The following is a 20,185-nucleotide window of genomic DNA, read 5'->3' as shown; positions in this document are numbered from 1 at the left end:
AAGTAAAATATTTCGTTACTTATCTTCTTATGTTATAGTTTACTCTACAAATGTATGATGCGTTACATATCTTTTTATGTTATTGTTTACTGTACAAAGGAATGATGTGTTTCAAATATCCTTTTGTTATTGTTTATTATACAAATGTATGAGGCGTTACATATCTCCTTTTGTTATTGTTTACTATACAAATAAATAATGCATTACAAATATCCTTTTGTTATTTTTTACCCTACTAACCCAGTTACTAACCCTGATCTCGGATTGTTATTCTTCACAGGTGTATGGTGATGCGTTACTAACACTGATCATTTACACGTCTGGTAAGTAAAAAATTTCTGTACTAATCTTATGTTATTGTTTACTCTGCAAATATATGATGGATTACATATCTGTCACTTATCTTTTGTTATTGTTTTATTACTATACAAATGAACGATGCCTTACAAATATCCTTTTGTTATTTTTTACCGCACTTACCCAGTTACTATCCCTGATCTATGTTGTTATTCTCCCCAGGTGTTTGATGATGCGCTACTAACCCTGATCATTTAGTTCTACATGCATCTTGCCGAGACCTATTTAGCATCCTAGGGCAAGACATACACGTCTGGTAAGTAAAATATTTCGTTACTAATGTTATGATATTGTTTACTCCACAAATGTCTGATGCCTTACATATCTTCTTATGTTATTGTTTACTCTACAAATGTATGATGCGTCACTTATCTTCTTATGTTATTGTTTACTCTACAAATGTATGATGCTTTACATATCTTCTTATGTTGTTGTTTACTATACAAATGTATGATGGGTAACATCTTTTATTATTTTATTGTTAAGTATACAGATGTATGATGCGTCACTTATCTTCTTATGTTATTGTTTACTCTACAAATGTATGATGCGTATACAAATGTATGATGCATCACTTATCTTCTTATGTTATTGTTTGTCTAGAAATGATGATGCCTTGTATATCTTATGTTATTGTTTACTCTACAAATGTATGATGCCTTACATATCTTATGTTATTGTTTACTCTACAAATGTATAATGCGTTACATATCTTTTTTGGTTATTGTTTACTATATGAAGGAATGATGCATTTCAAATATCCTTTTGTTATTGTTTACTGTACAAATGTATGATGCGTTACATATCTCCTTTTGTTATTGTTTACTATACAAATAAATGAGGCATTACAAATATCCTTTTGTTATTGTTTACCCTACTAATCCAGTTACTATCCCTGATCTATTTTGTTATTCTCCCCAGGCGTTTGATGATGCGTTACTAACCCTGATCATTTAGTTCTACATGCATCTTGCCGAGACCTGTTTAGCATCGAAGGACAAAACATACACGTCTGGTAAGTAAAATATTTCGTTACTTATCTTCTTATGTTATAGTTTACTCTACAAATGTATGATGCGTTACATATCTTTTTTTGTTATTGTTTACTGTACTAAGGAATGATGCGTTTCAAATATCCTTTTGTTATTGTTTATTATACAAATGTATGATGGGTTACTTATCTCCTTTTGTTATTGTTTACTATACAAATGAATGATGCATTACAAATGTCCTTTTGTTATTTTTTACCCTACTAACCCAGTTACTAACCCTGATCTTGGATTGTTATTCTTCACAGGTGTATGGTGATGCGTTACTAACCGTGATCGTTTAGTATTACATGCATCTTGAGGAGACCTGTTTAGCATGGAAGGACAAAACATACACGTCTGGTAAGTAAAATATTTCGTTAGTTATCTTCTTATGTTATAGTTTACTCTACAAATGTATGATGCGTTACATATCTTTTTTTGTAATTTTTAACTGTGCAAAGGAATGATGCGTTTCAAATATCCTTTTGTTATTGTTTATTATACAAATGTGTGATGCGTTACATATCTCCTTCTGTTATTGTTTACTATACAAATGAATAATGCATTACAAATATCCTTTTGTTATTGTTTACCCTACTAACCCAGTTACTAACCCTGATCTCGGATTGTTATTCTTCACAGGTGTATGGTGATGCGTTACTAACCCTGATCATTTACACGTCTGGTAAGTAAAAAAATTCTGTACTAATCTTATGTTATTGTTTGCTCTGCAAATGTATGATGGGTTACATATCTTTCACTTATCTGTTGTTATTGTTTTATTACTATACAAATGAACGATGCCTTACAAATATCCTTTTGTTATTTTTTACCTCACTTACCCAGTTACTATCCCTGATCTATGTTGTTATTCTCCCCAGGTGTTTGATGATGCGTTACAAACCCTGATCATTTAGTTCGACATGCATCTTGCCGAGACCTATTTAGCATCTTAGGGCAAGACATACACGTCTGGTAAGTAAAATATTTCGTTACTAATCTTCTTATGTTATAGTTTACTCTACAAATTATGATGCGTTACATATCTTTTTTTGTTATTGTTTACTGTACAAAGGAATGATGCGTTTCAAATATCCTTTTGTTATTGTTTATTATACAAATGTATGATGCATTACATATCTCCGATTGTTATTGTTTACTATACAAATGAATGAGGCATTACAAATATCCTTTTGTTATTTTTTACCGCACTTACCCAGTTACTATCCCTGATCTATGTTGTTATTCTCCCCAGGTGTTTGATGATGCGTTACTAACCCTGATCATTTAGTTCTACATGCATCTTGCAGAGACCTATTTAGCATCCTAGGGCAAGACATACACGTCTGGTAAGTAAAATATTTCGTTACTAATGTTATGATATTGTTTACTCCACAAATGTCTGATGCCTTACATATCTTCTTATGTTATTGTTTACTCTACAAATGTATGATGCGTCACTTATCTTCTTATGTTATTGTTTACTCTACAAATGTATGATGCTTTACATATCTTCTTATGTTGTTGTTTACTATACAAATGTATGATGGGTAACATCTTTTATTATTTTATTGTTAAGTATACAGATGTATGATGCGTCACTTATCTTCTTATGTTATTGTTTACTCTACAAATGTATGATGCGTATACAAATGTATGATGCATCACTTATCTTCTTATGTTATTGTTTGTCTAGAAATGATGATGCCTTGTATATCTTATGTTATTGTTTACTCTACAAATGTATGATGCCTTACATATCTTATGTTATTGTTTACTCTACAAATGTATAATGCGTTACATATCTTTTTTGGTTATTGTTTACTATATGAAGGAATGATGCATTTCAAATATCCTTTTGTTATTGTTTACTGTACAAATGTATGATGCGTTACATATCTCCTTTTGTTATTGTTTACTATACAAATAAATGAGGCATTACAAATATCCTTTTGTTATTTTTTACCCTACTTACCCAGTTACTATCCCTGATCTATTTTGTTATTCTCCCCAGGTGTTTGATGATGCGTTACTAACCGTGATCGTTTAGTATTACATGCATCTTGAGGAGACCTGTTTAGCATGGAAAGACAAGACATACACGTCTGGTAAGTAAAATATTTCGTTACTAATCTTCTTATGTTATAGTTTACTCTACAAATGTATGATGCGTTACATATCTTTTTTTGTTATTGTTTACTGTACAAAGGAATGATGCGTTTCAAATATCCTTTTGTTATTGTTCATTATACAAATGTATGATGTGTTACATATCTCCTTTTGTTATTGTTTACTATACAAATGAATGATGCATTGCAAATATCCTTTTGTTAATTTTTACCCTACTAACCCAGTTACTATCCCTGATCTCGGATTGTTATTCTTTACAGGTGTATGGTGATGCGTTACTAACCCTGATCATTTACACGTCTGGTAAGTAAAAAATTTCATTACTAATCTTATGTTATTGTTTACTCTGCAAATGTATGATGCGTTACATATCTGCTTCTGTTATTGTTTACTATACAAATGAATGATGCATTACAAATATCTTTTTGTTATTTTTTACCCTACTAACCCAGTTACTATCCCTGATCTATGTTAATGTTATTCTTTCCAGGTGTTTGATGATGCGTTACTAACCCTGATCATTTAGTTCTACATGCATCTTGCCGAGACCTATTTAGCATCTTAGGGCAAGACATACCAGCTGGTAAGTAAAATTTTTCGTTACTAATGTTATGATATTGTTTACTCCACAAATGTCTGAGGCCTTACATATCTTATGTTATTGTTTACTCCACAAATGTCTGATGCCTCACATATCTTATGTTATTGTTTACTCTACAAATGTATGATGCATTACATATCTTTTTTTGTTATTGTTAACTGTGCAAAGGAATGATGCGTTTCAAATATCCTTTTGTTATTGTTTATTATACAAATGTGTGATGCGTTACATATCTCTTTCTGTTATTGTTTACTATACAAATGAATAATGCATTACAAATATCCTTTTGTTATTGTTTACCCTACTAATCCAGTTACTATCCCTGATCTATTTTGTTATTCTCCCCAGGTGTTTGATGATGCGTTACTAACCCTGATCATTTAGTTCTACATGCATCTTGCTGAGACCTGTTTAGCATCGAAGGACAAAACATACACGTCTGGTAAGTAAAATATTTCGTTACTTATCTTCTTATGTTATAGTTTACTCTACAAATGTATGATGCGTTACATATCTTTTTTTGTTTTTGTGTTTTTTTTTTTTTTTTTTTTTTTTTTTTTAATTGCAAACACACAAAAGCACATCACTTACAAAAATACAAAAAAAGTATGCCCACTACTCACTACTTATTGTACAAATACTTAAGCTGTGCACAATACAATACGACACTTGCGCTTCTTACAATTCGACACTGTATACTATTTACAACACTTACACTACTTACAATGCGATGCTTACTACTTACAGTGAAATATATATTTTTTAAATACAAAAGAGACTAAAATACTATAAAACTATACATGGCACAAGAGCTAATTGACAGAACTTACACTGCACTTACAAAAAAAAACTGAAATTGTCACTAAACTAATACAGCTACTCACTATAACAACAGATCTAATGTAACTAAAATGATAAAGGATAAATATAACAGACAAAGAAAATGCACCTAAACCTGGCTCTTTTGCTTAAACAGTGGAAAGAAAGCTACCGCATCGCTTATGCAGAGAGTGGTCCACTTTGTTTCATACTTTTTATAGCTAGAGTTTTTAATAGCGATTTGTCTTTCACATTTAATTTTGCTTTCCAGTAAGGCAAGAAAGACCTTTATGCTAGGAGTCTCTGACTGATTTCTTGCGAGATATAGATGATATTTAGCAATAAGAAGATAGTGATTGAAAGCATGATAGCTGGTGTTCTCAGGTCTGTATCCATAAAGAATTTCCGAACAAGTAGGATTGAAATTGTCAGAGCGATTTGTATTCCACCATTCTATGACGTCTTTCCAAAATAGCTTGACTTCGGGGCACTCGCAAAACCTATGGAGAAGTGTCTCATTTTTACAGTGGCAGTGTTCGCAATGTGGTGACTCTTTTATTTTCATTCTATAGAGTGAGAGATTGGTAGGTATGATGTTATGTATGAGTTTATGCTGAAAGCTTCTTAATCTATTTTCAACGGTGATTCTAAATGGAAGTTCGTAGACATCCTTTAAGTTTGTCACTTGATTTCTTAGAGTGATTTCGACGGTAGGGGGAGAGAAGGACCTTTCCGCAAGCATCAAACGGGCTTTTTTTGCGGAGACGATATCATCGCTATTTGAATCAGCCTTTGGGAGTTCGCTAACACCACCGACACTGTTGCACGTGATTTTTCTTTTCCACGCTTTGGGGATAGCAGCGAGAACTCCGGCGTAGTCGAGGAAAGTGCATCGAACGCTGAATTTGCGCTTAAAATTTTCGAAAGAGAGGAATTGGTCGTGATTGTCGAGGAGATCACTTATTTTTAAGATGTCTTGATTTACCCATGTTTTATAATACACCGTTTTACCATTGGTCTTTATGAACAGGTTGTTCCATAAAAGTTCTTGTTTGAATTCATTTGCATTAAGCGGTTCCTTGTAATTCAATTCTTGCCACACCTTAAGAATATTTTTATAGAAAGGTGGTAAATTGTTGAGGTTCAGAAATTTTAGGTCGAAATTGCATTGAAATAGAAAAGCTCCTCCGACTTTACTTAATAAGGAATCAAGGCGGGCACACCAGTGACTGCCAGCCGATTCGCAATAACGATTAACCCAGGTAATCTTGAGGGATTTTACAACATCTTCAAAGTTAATCATATTTAGACCGCCTTTGCAGACTGGGCCAATCAACGTTTTTCTCTTAATTTTATCAGGTTTGAAATTCCAGATAAAGGAGAAGATGATGCTGTTGACCTCTTTTATGAATTCGGCAGGAACGTTTAAGACGGAGCAGCAATAAACAAGTTTGGCGATTGCTAAATTCTTTACGATGGCTATTCTGCCTAAGATGGTTAGATGTCTTTTGCACCAGATGTTAAGAACTTTTTTAAGTTTGGCAAGTTTCTCATCAAAGTTTAGTTTGATTCCAACATTCGCGCAATAAGGGAAACATATTCCAAGTGCAGTGACATATTCTTTCGGCCACGAAATGCCAAAAGGCTCGTCTTTTCCTAATCTGCTTTTCCAACGACCTAGCCACAGACCCTCAGTTTTTGATCTATTAATTTTCAGACCCGATAGATTGCTAAACTGATCAAGGAGAGCAAATAGAGACGCTGCGGAAGAGTCGTCGCGGATGAAAGCGGTGGTGTCGTCTGCATACAAACTAAGTTTAGTGATCTTATTCCCGTTTTCGAGACCTTTGATAGAATCAGTGATTCTTATCTGGTGTGCGAGTGGTTCTAAAGCGAGAACAAAGAGCAGTCCCGAAAGAGGACACCCTTGTCTCACTCCTCTTTGTAGAGAAAAAAACTCTGAAGAGTGACCATTGTTGATAACGCAACTAGAAATATTGCTATAGAATGTGCGAATCCAGTTAAGGAAACTTGGACCAAAGTTCATAATGTTGAGGACCTTAAAGAGGTAGTCCCACTCTAAAGAGTCAAAGGCCTTTTCAAAATCTAGAAAGAGTATCATACCTTCCTTATTCTCATGTTGTTCAATTATGTCTGTAATTAGACGGATATTTTCACCGATGAATCTGCCTTTAATGTACCCCGTTTGGTCCCGCTCTATTAACAGGGGGAGTACCTTCTCTAAACGCCTTGCAATACATTTTGTTGCTAGTTTATAGTCGGTATTTAAGAGAGAGAGAGGGCGCCAGTTTTTAAGCAGTAAAGGATCCTTGTTCTTTTTCGGGATTAGGGAAATAATTCCTCGTCTCTGCGAGATAGAAAGCTCTCCCAGTAAGGCGCCATGATTGAGACACTCAATCAGAGGGCCCGACAGCTCCTTCCAAAAGCGTAGGTAGAACTCTGCAGATAAACCGTCCGTGCCCGGCGACTTGTTGTGTTGAAAAGTTTTTAATGCGGCGAGGCATTCTTTTGCGGTAATTAAACCTTCACAAAGGCTTTGTTTCTCGTCATCCAGTCTAGGTAGAGATTGATATTCGCAGAAAGATAATGGGTCTGCATCTGCTAGCTGTTTTTGAGATGAATAAAGCTGCTTGTAAAAGCTTTTCATGGTGCTTAGAATAGACGTTGGGTCCTTAACAGTAATACCCTCGGGCGTCTTTAATTTTGTGATGTGTCGTTTTTCATAACTTCTTTTTTCTAGGTTATAGAAGTATTTGTTGCATTTCTCGCCCATCTCGTACCATCTTGCTCTGCTCCTAATAATGGAGCCTTTAGTTTTCTGCACAGCGATTTCATCTAATTCGATTTTGAGTTTCTTTGCCTCGTTTACAAGGGAAGTGTCTTCTGGGGAAGCGTCAATACGTGAGTTTATTTCGTCTAATTTTTGAGAAAGGTTTTGCTCGGTGTTTCTTTCTGCATTAGCTTTCCTTTTAGCAAAACGGATAGCGAACATCCGAATCTCCATTTTTAACATTTCCCAGTAAAGCCTTTTGTCAGCAATACCTTTGTGTTTCTCACTACTATGTTTTATAGTAAAGGCCATTTTTGTGACAAACTCTTCGTTCTCCAGAAGAGAATTGTTGAATTTCCAGTAACCAGGACCTCTCTTTTCCTGTGTTACATCTGGTTTAATTGAAATGGTAACCGGGGAGTGATCAGAGTCGTAGTACGCACCAATGTCGGTTTTTGAAACCCGGTCTAGTAACTGCTTGGAGATGAGCCAAAAGTCTAGCCTACATCTGATCTTACCCGAGCTGTTTTTCCAGGTATATCGCGTTTCATGTGGGTGTTGTTTTCGCCAAGGGTCGACAAGGTCGTAGTTATTACAAAGTTCCTCCACCGATTTGATAACGTTTTTTTTAACCAGAACGTCTTTACCTCCAAATTTATCTAAAGCAGACAACGGACAATTGAAGTCTCCGCCAATCAAGACTCTGTCGGTTTGGCATTCGCGGATGGATTCGGTCATCTTTTTAAAGAAAGCAATTTGCTGGGTTTGGTCGTTTGGGGCGTAAATATTAACAAAGCAAAATTCGTCTTCGCCAATAGTTGTGTTTACAATCAAAAACCTGCCGTTTTTATCTCGTGTAACATTAGTCACCTCTTTACATAAGGAGGGTCTGAGAAGGATCATAACACCTCTGCTATGTTTCGAGCCGTGCGCGAAAAGATTTCACCGCCCCACTCAGCTCGCCAGAAAGCTTCCAAACTAGTGTCGCTGTATGTCTCTTGAAGGAAAATTACGTCAAATTTTTTAAGATGGAGCCACCGAAATAGCTTTCTTCTTTTGATGGATTTGTTAAGGCCTCTTGCGTTAAAGGAAACTGCATTTAAGTCCATGTGTAGGTTAGATTTTTGAATTTCTTACCCGTAAAACATTCGTTTACCACACTCTGCAACAATACGATAGCGTTTAGCTTAGCAATAGGAGCGTTTATAAGAATGGTATGCACATTACAATAAACCAAGGAAAAATTTAGGTGAGAATGGATTGTAAATGAAAATAAAAGCACGCTACATCTAACAGTAAACATAATAGAAACACTAATTAAGCTGCGAAGCAGCTTATTGTATAGGAGGGGAAAATTGAATAGCATCGGTTGCTACGCCAAGACACTCAACACCCTCCCACAAAACTCTCCGCAAAATTAGATTAATTAGTGAAGCAAAGGAGGGCGAGGTGTCGAAAAGAAAACGGAACACTTACATATTAGCATAATTGACGGAGAGAAAGAAGAAAATAAACTTTATGATAACAAATTAGTGGATTTTTCTTAAGTCATCGGCTTCGTGGATTCTGATGGCACGATCGCTTTGCGATTTTCTAATAAAGATTTTTCCGTCCACAGTCCATGCGTTCTGCCAGTTATGATCCTTTTTGAATTTTCTAACTTTAGCGAAAAGACCGCGCCTGTAGTTAGTTAGATTCTCGTTGATGTAAACAGCATCTGTGTTATTGAAAAAGTTTTTCAAACTTACTGATTTAAGATGCTTCCTTGCTTTGAAAAGTTCACTTTTCGCTCTGTGGGACCTGAAGCGAACTATAATTGGTTTGGGGACGTCAGTCCTTCGTGAAGACATCCTGTGGCATATGTCTATGTCGTTATTGGTGATGTGAACGTTGACCACTTTGGCAAGCTTGATAACTTTCTCAGCGACATTTTCTTCCGGCGACTCTGCGATGCCGTGGATTTCAAGGTTGTGCTTTCTAGTATACTGTTCCAAATCATCTATTTGATTGATGGCGGTTCCGAGATCGCTGCTGAGATCATCAATTTCTTGATATAGGTCATCGATTTCGTCTTCGGCCGTTCGAACTGCTCGTTTGAGCGAGTTCACCTCAGTCTTCAAAGCTTCGTTGTTCGCCTCTAAGCTTTCCACTTTACTGACATGGAATTCAAGTGACCTTTGTAGCTCATTGTATAGGTCGCGGAGTGCTCGATTTTCTTTGAGAAGCTCGTCCGTATTTCTTTGAATTTTGTTAAGCGCACTCCAGATACCTGCCAGATCGTTCTGTTCGGCCATCAAGTACTCGGAGGTTTTTGCGGATTTATTTGGCGGTATTTCGGGTGAGCTGCTGCTGCTAGGTCTTTCACCTCGCTTCCCTCCGATATAACGCGGTGTTTCTTCGCATTCACTTAGTTTTTCCTCCATTTAGTTGAAAAGCGGAGAGTTCAGGCAGCCTACTCAAAAAAGACGCTGCCGTCCATCTTGACTCGTTCCAGTCCTCTTTTTTTGTTATTGTTTACTGTACAAAGGAATGATGCGTTTCAAATATCCTTTTGTTTTTGTTTACTGTACAAATGTATGATGTGTTACATATCTCCTTTTGTTATTGTTTACTATACAAATGAATAATGCATTACAAATATCCTTTTGTTATTGTTTACCCTACTAATCCAGTTACTATCCCTGATCTATTTTGTTATTCTCCCCAGGTGTTTGATGATGCGTTACTAACCCTGATCATTTAGTTCTACATGCATCTTGCTGAGACCTGTTTAGCATCGAAGGACAAAACATACACGTCTGGTAAGTAAAATATTTCGTTACTTATCTTCTTATGTTATAGTTTACTCTACAAATGTATGATGCGTTACATATCTTTTTTTGTTATTGTTTACTGTACAAAGGAATGATGCGTTTCAAATATCCTTTTGTTTTTGTTTACTGTACAAATGTATGATGTGTTACATATCTCCTTTTGTTATTGTTTACTATACAAATGAATAATGCATTACAAATATCCTTTTGTTATTTTTTACCCTACTAACCCAGTTACTAACCCTGATCTCGGATTGTTATTCTTCACAGGTGTATGGTGATGCGTTACTAACCCTGATCATTTACACGTCTGGTAAGTAAAAAAATTCTGTACTAATCTTATGTTATTGTTTGCTCATCAAATGTATGATGGGTTACATATCTGTCACTTATCTGTTGTTATTGTTTTATTACTATACAAATGAATGATGCCTTACAAATATCCTTTTGTTATTTTTTACCCCACTTACCCAGTTACTATCCCTGATCTATGTTGTTATTCTCCCCAGGTGTTTGATGATGCGTTACAAACCCTGATCATTTAGTTCGACATGCATCTTGCCGAGACCTATTTAGCATCTTAGGGCAAGACATACACGTCTGGTAAGTAAAATATTTCGTTACTAATCTTCTTATGTTATAGTTTACTCTACAAATTATGATGCGTTACATATCTTTTTTTGTTATTGTTTACTGTACAAAGGAATGATGCGTTTCAAATATCCTTTTGTTATTGTTTATTATACAAATGTATGATGCATTACATATCTCCGATTGTTATTGTTTACTATACAAATGAATGATGCATTACAAATATCCTTTTGTTATTTTTTACCTCACTTACCCAGTTACTATCCCTGATCTATTTTGTTATTCTTTCCAGGTGTTTGATGATGCGTTACTAACCCTGATCATTTAGTTCTACATGAATCTTGCCGAGACCTATTTAGCATCTTAGGGCAAGACATACACGTCTTGTAAGTAAAATATTTCATTACTAATGTTATGATATTGTTTACTCCACAAATGTCTGATGCCTTACATATCTTATGTTATTGTTTACTCTACAAATGTATGATGCGTCACTTATCTTCTTATGCTATTGTTTACTCTACAAATGTATGATGCGTTACATATCTTCTTATGTTGTTGTTTACTCTACAAATGTATGATGCGTAACATCTTTTATTATTTTATTGTTAAGTATGCAGATGTATGATGCGTCACTTATCTTCTTATGTTATTGTTTACTCTACAAATGTATGCTGCATAACATCTTTTATTATTTTATTGTTAAGTATACAGATGTATGATGCATCACTTATCTTATGTTATTGTTTGTCTAGAAATGATGATGCCTTGTATATCTTATGTTATTGTTTACTCTACAAATGTATAATGCGTTACATATCTTTTTTGGTTATTGTTTACTATACGAAGGAATGATGCATTTCAAATATCCTTTTGTTATTGTTTATTATACAAATGTATGATGCGTTACATATCTCCTTTTGTTATTGTTTACTATACAAATAAATGAGGCATTACAAATATCCTTTTGTTATTTTTTACCCTACTTACCCAGTTACTATCCCTGATCTATGTTGTTATTCTCCCCAGGTGTTTGATGATGTGTTACTAACCCTGATCATTTAGTTCTACATGCATCTTGCCGAGACCTATTTAGCATCCTAGGGCAAGACATACACGTCTGGTAAGTAAAATATTTCGTTACTAATGTTATGATATTGTTTACTCCACAAATGTCTGATGCCTTACATATCTTCTTATGTTATTGTTTACTCTACAAATGTATGATGCGTCACTTATCTTCTTATGTTATTGTTTACTCTACAAATGTATGATGCTTTACATATCTTCTTATGTTGTTGTTTACTATACAAATGTATGATGGGTAACATCTTTTATTATTTTATTGTTAAGTATACAGATGTATGATGCATCACTTATCTTCTTATGTTATTGTTTGTCTAGAAATGATGATGCCTTGTATATCTTTTGTTATTGTTTACTCTACAAATGTATGATGCCTTACATATCTTATATTATTGTTTACTCTACAAATGTATAATGCGTTACATATCTTTTTTTGTTATTGTTTACTATACGAAGGAATGATGCGTTTCAAATATACTTTTGTTATTGTTTACTGTACAAATGTATGAGGTGTTACATATCTCCTTTTGTTATTGTTTACTATACAAATGAATGGTGCATTACAAATATCCTTTTGTTATTTTTTACCCTACTTACCCAGTTACTAACCCTGATCTCGGATTGTTATTCTTCACAGGTGTATGGTGATGCGTTACTAACCCTGATCGTTCAGTATTACATGCATCTTGAGGAGACCTCTTTAGCATGGAAAGACAAAACATACACGTCTGGTAAGTAAAATATTTCGTTACTAATCTTCTTATGTTATAGTTTACACTACAAATGTATAATGCGTTACATATCTTTTTTGGTTATTGTTTACTATACGAAGGAATGATGCGTTTCAAATATCCTTTTGTTCTTGTTTACTGTACAAATGTATGATGCGTTACATCTCCTTTTGTTATTGTTTACTATACAAATAAATGAGGCATTACAAAAATCCTTTTGTTATTTTTTACCCCACTTACCCAGTTACTATCCCTGATCTATTTTGTTATTCCCCCCAGGTGTTTGATGATGCGTTACTAACCCTGATCATTTAGTTCTACATGCATCTTGCCGAGACCTGTTTAGCATCGAAGGACAAAACATACACGTCTGGTAAGTAAAATATTTCGTTACTAATCTTCTTATGTTATAGTTTACTCTACAAATGTATGATGCATTACATATCTTTTTTTGTTATTGTTTACTGTACAAAGGAATGATGCGTTTCAAATATCCTTTTGTTATTGTTTATTATACAAATGTATGATGCGTTACACATCTCCTTTTGTTATTGTTTACTATACAAATGAATAATGCATTACAAATGTCCTTTTGTTATTTTTTACCCTACTAACCCAGTTACTAACCCTGATCTTGGATTGTTATTCTTCACAGGTGTATGGTGATGCGTTACTAACCCTGATCATTTACACGTCTGGTAAGTAAAACATTTCATTACTAATCTTATGTTATTGTGTTACTCTGCAAATGTATGATGCGTTACATTTCTGCTTTTGTTATTGTTGAATTACTATACAAATGAATGGTGCCTTACAAATATCCTTTTGTTATTTTTTACCCCACTTACCCAGTTACTATCCCTGATCTATTTTGTTATTCTCTCCAGGTGTTTGATGATGCGTTACTAACCCTGATCATTTAGTTCTACATGCATCTTGCCACGACCTATTTAGCATCCTAGGGCAAGACATACACGTCTGGTAAGTTAATTATTTCGTTACTAATAGAGTACTAAAGCGGTTACGTCACGCTTCTATGGCAACCAAATTTTCTGTTCTAAACAAACTGACTTGAAACAAAATGGCGGTGTTGACGATTTCTTCTCTGCTGTCTTTCTTTGAAAACGAGAAAAAATCTGTATCAAGGGGCGAAAATCATTTCAAGTCCAACCATGTGGAAAGCTTTAGTTACAGTCAAAGTGTTTTGAAGGGACAGGTTCACGCTAGTATGAGGAAAAAATTGTACAATGTTACGGTAAGTGTAGCAACAGGGAGCTGTAACAGTCATCGTAATTTTTGCAAGCCTTTTTACTTTCATACTTTCATGGAGACAGTGCTTTATTGAACACGGCGCACAATTATGAAATAATAATCCTTATTCATTTAATTTCGGTAAAACTTTGATACGAGAACCTTCTCGAGTGACTTAAGCGTACAGCCACGCAAGTTATAAACTAGTATTAAACTTAATTTATTATTTGTTGTAGATATACCTTGATGAAACAAATGACATTAAGTCGAGCGAATGTGAGTGTCCAAGGGGAGCTTTTAAATGTAGCCATGCGGCAACTCTATTCATCTACGGCATTTATAATTTGAGTCGGACAGATGTCGAGTGCTCATGGAAAAAACGGAATGCACCTGATATTTCGCATACATCTATTGCGGAAATGTTTCCTCCCACAAAGCCGGGGTATACAGCACTAACTCGACAACCGAACAAAGAAGATCGAGAAGCGCTGTATACTGAGCTACGTGCTTATGGAAGGTTCACTGGGCTCTCCTGGATTTTAAGCCCGGAACCAATTAAACCACAGAGGGATCTACCTGTCCCAACAATAGAAGAGCTTATTTTTTCAGAAGAATTTCTTACCCTGTCTACTGCTGATGAGCAACTTGAGTTTATCAGACAAAAATTAAAGGTCGAAGAAGAAATTGTTCAACAAATCAGCAAGTTAACTATTGGTCAGAGAAACAATCCCAGCTGGCACTTGGTGAGGAAAGGACGTTTGACTGCCAGCAATTTTGGCTCTGTAATTAAAGCCAAGAGGGTTACGCCATCCCTAATAAAACGGCTATTGGGAGAATATGACATCTCACGTGTGAAAGCGGTGGCTTGGGGGATAACAAATGAGGCAGAAGCAATCAAAGCATTCACTAGCGCGACTGGTCTTAAGGTTAATGAAACAGGGGTGTGGCTAGATGGGACGGGTGTCCTTGGTGCTTCCCCTGATGGTTTGGTCGGTGAGGATCACGTTTTTGAGGCAAAATGTTCCTACACATTCAGAAATGAGAGTATTGAAGAAGCTTTGAAAAGCAGCACCTTCTGTCTTGAGAGGAAAGAGGATGGATCATACTCACTCAAACGTGATCATGTGTATTGGCACCAAGCGCAGGGGCAAATGTACTTAGCCAAAAGAAATAATTGTTATTTTGTTGTTTGGACAAATTACTGGTTTGTAATTATTGAAATCAAGAAGGATCCATCATGGGAAGAAAACCTTACCAGGCTCAGGGAGTTTTATTTCAAACACATTTTCCCCAAAATTATTGAAGGAGAACTGTAGTTTGTAAGATTTAAAACAGCTACACCAGTTGTAAGAATATTTTCCAATGCCAAATATAATCAGGCAATTTGATTTTTAATTTTGAAACCATGACAACTACAGCAATCATTCATGTTTAGTAATAAAAATACAACTTACTAGTTTTACTTAAATTACTTACTGCAAAATGTTGAGTTTCCTAAAACATTTAAAACTCGACCTAGTTGTCTATATGACTGGCTTACCTATGTTTATGCTTATAAATAAGACAAAGTGCCTATTATTACACTGTATGTTGATGTTAACTTATAACAACACAAAACTGTACCCTTAGAATGTAAATACAGGTTTATAATTCCACATCTGCAATGTATGTATCAAATAGATGGGCTAATTTTACATGTTAAATTCTAACTTGAGGTAAAACAACAAAAGCACCAAGGGTTAATACTACACCTCTATTATCACAATAAGTCCATTGAATGTATATCCTCACTCAAATTCGGCACTTTCACATCCTTCCTTTATTAATGGGAATTGAAGGTTAACAAGGGCAGCACACAGTTGAAATACTATGTCAGCATAACATCTCAAGTAAGGAGGCACAAAAGAAAGTATCTTAAAATCCTTCAGCCGTGCATTAGCCCTTTCAACATGAATTCTACATTTTGCTATATTTTTAGTGGCCTTAACCTCACTTTCTGTGAATTTTCCATTTTGTAAAAAGGGAGGAATGTTTACAGAAACGCCCTTTGGGACAATGTCTTGAATTAAAAAACCCTTATCTGCAAGGATCAAGTCCCCACTATCCATATGGTTCAATAGACCAGACTGTTTGACAATTTCCTTGTCAGATATTGATCCTGGGTATAGGTTGCTTACATAAGTGATGACTGCATTGGGTGCCACCCCGACAATAACTTTGAAAGAGTTCATACCCCTGTAACTGGAATAAGTTACATTCTGTTGACTCATGAGGCTAGGTGTCGCAATTTCGATGTCTGTGCAGTCAATAATTATTCTACAGCTAGTGAAAAGTGAAAAGGAAGAGGGAGAGCATAATTTATTTTTTTCCCTTGAAGGGATAGTTGTCATCAAATCAGCATATAATATATTGTGTAAAACATGAATGAAAGTTGTTACTACATTGGAAATTGTAGCAACACTACAAGAGAATAATTGAGCCATGTGGAGATTTGTATAGTTTTGTCTCAATTTCATGAGGGTGATTAAGATTTGATCCTCAAACAGAATTGACTCTACCCTCCAACCTGCATAGTATGACAAGGAGTCCTTAAATCTGGAGGCATAATTTACCACAATCTGGAAAACCTCTTTTGTTGGTAGTCCAGTTTCCATACGAATAACATCTGCGGAAAGAGTTCCTGCAGAATAATGTGTTCTTTGATAATGAGCAGCTTCCCCTTGCTGCTTAAGTTCCCTCTTTGCAACATCAAGTTCGGCTTCAAGAATAATTTGGCTTGCAGGAGGTTTTTCTTGTGAAGAACATGCCTCCTCTTCTTTGGCCTGAAGCGCCTGCACCATGTCTTGTACACTACACGATGCAGTGCTCTGTGTAGAGCTCTGTTTTTCTTTTTCTTTGGAGGTAATCCTTCGGATGGAAACAGCTTGTCAGCATTACGTGTGTAAATTTCTGGGCCGGCATCCTTGTTCCCATCTCTAAAGTGACAACTGCATATTCGGGAGTGATCTCCTGGTTCCCTGTCTTTTCTCCTGTTATATACAAATTAACTCATTAAGTACAGAAAACTTTACTGAGTGAAAATATAAATTAACCTTTGAGACATCAATTCGAAGTTTTCATGACAGACATTTTTAAGCAAAAGTTATTGAGTGTGAATCCATCGTCAAATCAGCAAATATGACGCAAAATAATAAGCTGCGTGTTATCACGGTTTAAAACGGGAACCAAAACAAAGTATAATCCTACTAAATCCATTTCCTTCTATCGAAATACCCCATCAAGTAAACTATAGAATATACAGTATCCAAGTTAAGCGGACTACAGAATTCTAGTAATTTTGTTTGAGCCTAGCTTTTCAGAATCGGCGTTCCTGATCATGATTATATGATCGTAGGCCAACTTTTTGTTTTGACGTTTCTAAAAATATATCAGCTTGACTTTTTTCCTTTCCTCCAGAAATAATGTAAAAATGTTATTTAAGATACTACCGCAGTCTCCGAGAGAAACAAATCGTTTGAAGAACTGGCTCTGATCGAAAGCAGTAATGCCGACAACCGCAAACGTAGTGAAAGCACAAATTGATAACACCAAACATTCGCAAAACTATAAATAAATCTCACCTTATCAATCGAATCCAGCGGTGATACTCTTCCTTTTTCTTGATTTTATTTGGAAACCCGAAGAATTTGCAAGTATGCGATTCTGAATGATGATCACAACCCGGCGCAAAGCAGTAAACCATCACGATCTTTCACCTCGATTCTTTATCTGCTGAATCTTAATTCCTTATCTGCTTTAAAATCACAACCCGGAACGAAGCAGTGAACTGTCACGAACTTTCACCTCGGGTCTTTGTCCGATCAGTTTGCAAGAAATTTCTCATTAGAAGCAATTAATGAATCGTCTTCTGGTAGCAAATCTGAAACCCACGCTTTGTTTAGAACAGAAAATTTCGTTGTCATGGAAGCGTGACGTCACACTTTAGTACTCTATCTTCTTATGTTATTGTTTACTCCACAAATGTCTGATGCCTTACATATCTTCTTATGTTATTGTTTATTCTACAAATGTATGATGCGTCACTTATCTTCTTATGTTATTGTTAACTCTACAAATGTATGATGGCTTGTATATCTTATGTTATTGTTTACTGTACAAATGTATGATGCGTTACATATGTTTTTTTGTTATTGTTTACTATACGAAGGAATGATGCGTTTCAAATATCCTTTTGTTATTGCTTACTGTACAAATGTATGATGCGTTGCATATCTCCTTTTGTCATTGTTTACTATACAAATGAATGATGCATTACAAATATCCTTTTGTTATTTTTTACCCCACTAACCCAGTTACTAACCCTGATCTATTTTGTTATTCTTCACAGGTGTATGGTGATGTGTTACTAACCCTGATCATTTACATGTTTGGTAAGTAAAAAATTTGATTACTAATCTTATGTTTTTATTTACCCTGCAAATGCATGACGCGTTACATATCTGCTTTTGTTATTGTTTAATTACTATACAAATAAACGATGCCTTACAAAAATCCTTTTGTTGTTTTTTATCCCACTTACCCAGTTACTATCCCTGATCTATTTTGTTATTCTCCCCAGGTGTTTGATGATGCGTTACTAACCCTGATCATTTAGTTCTACATGCATCTTGGTGAAACCTTTTTTGCATCCTAGGGCAAGACATACACGTCTGGTAAGTAAAATATTTCGTTACTAATGTTATGATATTGTTTACTCTACAAATGTCTGATGCCTTACATATCTTCTTATGTTATTGTTTACTCTACAAATGTATAATGCGTTACATATCTTTTTTGTTATCGTTTACTATACAAATGAATGATGCATTACAAATATCCTTTTGTTATTTTTTACCCCACTAACCCAGTTACTAACCCTGATTTTGGATTGTTATTTTTGACAGGTGTATGGTGATGCGTTACTAACCCTGATTATTTAGTTGCACATGCATCTTGCCGAGACCTATTTAGCATCCTAGGGCAAGACATAAACGTCTGGTAAGAAAAATATTTCATTACTATGTTTCTTATGTTATTGTTTACTCCACAAATGTCTGATGTGTTACATATCTTCTTATGTTATTGTTTACTCTACAGATGTATGATGCGTCACTTATCTTGTTATGTTATTGTTTACTCTACAAATGTATGATGCGTTACATTTCTTTTTTTGTTATTGTTTACTACACGAAGGAATGATGCGTTTCAAATATCCTTTTGTTATTGTTTACTGTACAAATGTATTATACGTTACATATCTTTTTTTGTTATTGTTTACTATACAAATGAATGATGCATTACAAATACGCTTTTGTTATTTTTTACCCCACTAACCCAGTTACTAACGCTGATCTATTTTGTTATTCTTCACAGGTGTATAGTGATGCGTTACTAACCCTGATAATTTACACGTTTGGTAAGTAAAAAATTTCATTACTAATCTTATGTTATTGTTTACTCTTGAAATGTATGATGCGTTACATATCTGCTTTTGTTATTGTTTAATTACTATACAAATAAACGATGCCTTACAAATATCCTTTTGTTATTTTTTACCCCACTTACCCAGTTACTATCCCTGATCTATTTTGTTATTCTCCCCAGGTGTTTGATGATGCGTTACTAACCCTGATCATTTAGTTCTACATGCATCTTGGTGAAACCTTTTTTGCATCCTAGGGCAAGACATACATGTCTGGTAAGAAAAATATTTCATTACTATGCTTCTTATGTTATTGTTTACTCTATGTATGATGCGTCACTTATCTTCTTATGTTATTGTTTACTCTACAAATGTATTATGCGTTACATATCTCCTTTTGTTATTGTTTACTATACAAATGAATGATGCATTACAAATATCCTTTTGTTATTTTTTACCCTACTTACCCAGTTACTATCCCTGATCTCTACAAATGTCTGATGGGTAACATAATTTATTATGT

General features: G+C 34.9%; 1 protein-coding gene and 1 pseudogene across 2 annotated transcripts; one reads left to right on the top strand and one right to left on the bottom strand.

The window, feature by feature from the left end:
* Positions 1-13,959: 13,959 nt before the first annotated feature.
* LOC144635870 (uncharacterized) lies at positions 13,960-15,856 on the top strand. The gene is made up of 2 exons (XM_078494987.1): positions 13,960-14,205; positions 14,438-15,856. The coding sequence occupies exons 1-2, from the start codon at positions 14,032-14,034 to the stop codon at positions 15,515-15,517; spliced, it is 1,254 nt and encodes a 417-aa protein (XP_078351113.1). The 5' UTR covers positions 13,960-14,031; the 3' UTR covers positions 15,518-15,856.
* Positions 15,741-18,186, bottom strand: LOC144635869 (uncharacterized; annotated as a pseudogene). Its single transcript, XR_013567431.1, has 2 exons — positions 17,822-18,186; positions 15,741-17,230 (listed from the first exon to the last, which is right to left on the bottom strand). The product of XR_013567431.1 is annotated as an uncharacterized LOC144635869 (transcript).
* Positions 18,187-20,185: the final 1,999 nt, after the last annotated feature.

This window comes from Oculina patagonica, chromosome 13 (assembly GCF_052425735.1).
Source record: "Oculina patagonica isolate OP01 chromosome 13, crgOcupat, whole genome shotgun sequence".
Classification (NCBI taxonomy): domain Eukaryota; kingdom Metazoa; phylum Cnidaria; class Anthozoa; order Scleractinia; family Oculinidae; genus Oculina; species Oculina patagonica.
Note: the sequence above shows the minus strand (reverse complement) of the source record. Positions and strands in the feature narration are given on the sequence as shown.

Excerpts from the sequence above, each read along its gene's own strand:
- LOC144635870 (XM_078494987.1), top strand. The coding sequence starts at position 14,032 with ATGGCGGTGTTGACGATTTCTTCTCTGCTGTCTTTCTTTGAAAACGAG. Across the intron at positions 14,206-14,437 it reads AAAAATTGTACAATGTTACG|ATATACCTTGATGAAACAAA; the intron begins GTAAGTGTAGCA and ends TATTTGTTGTAG.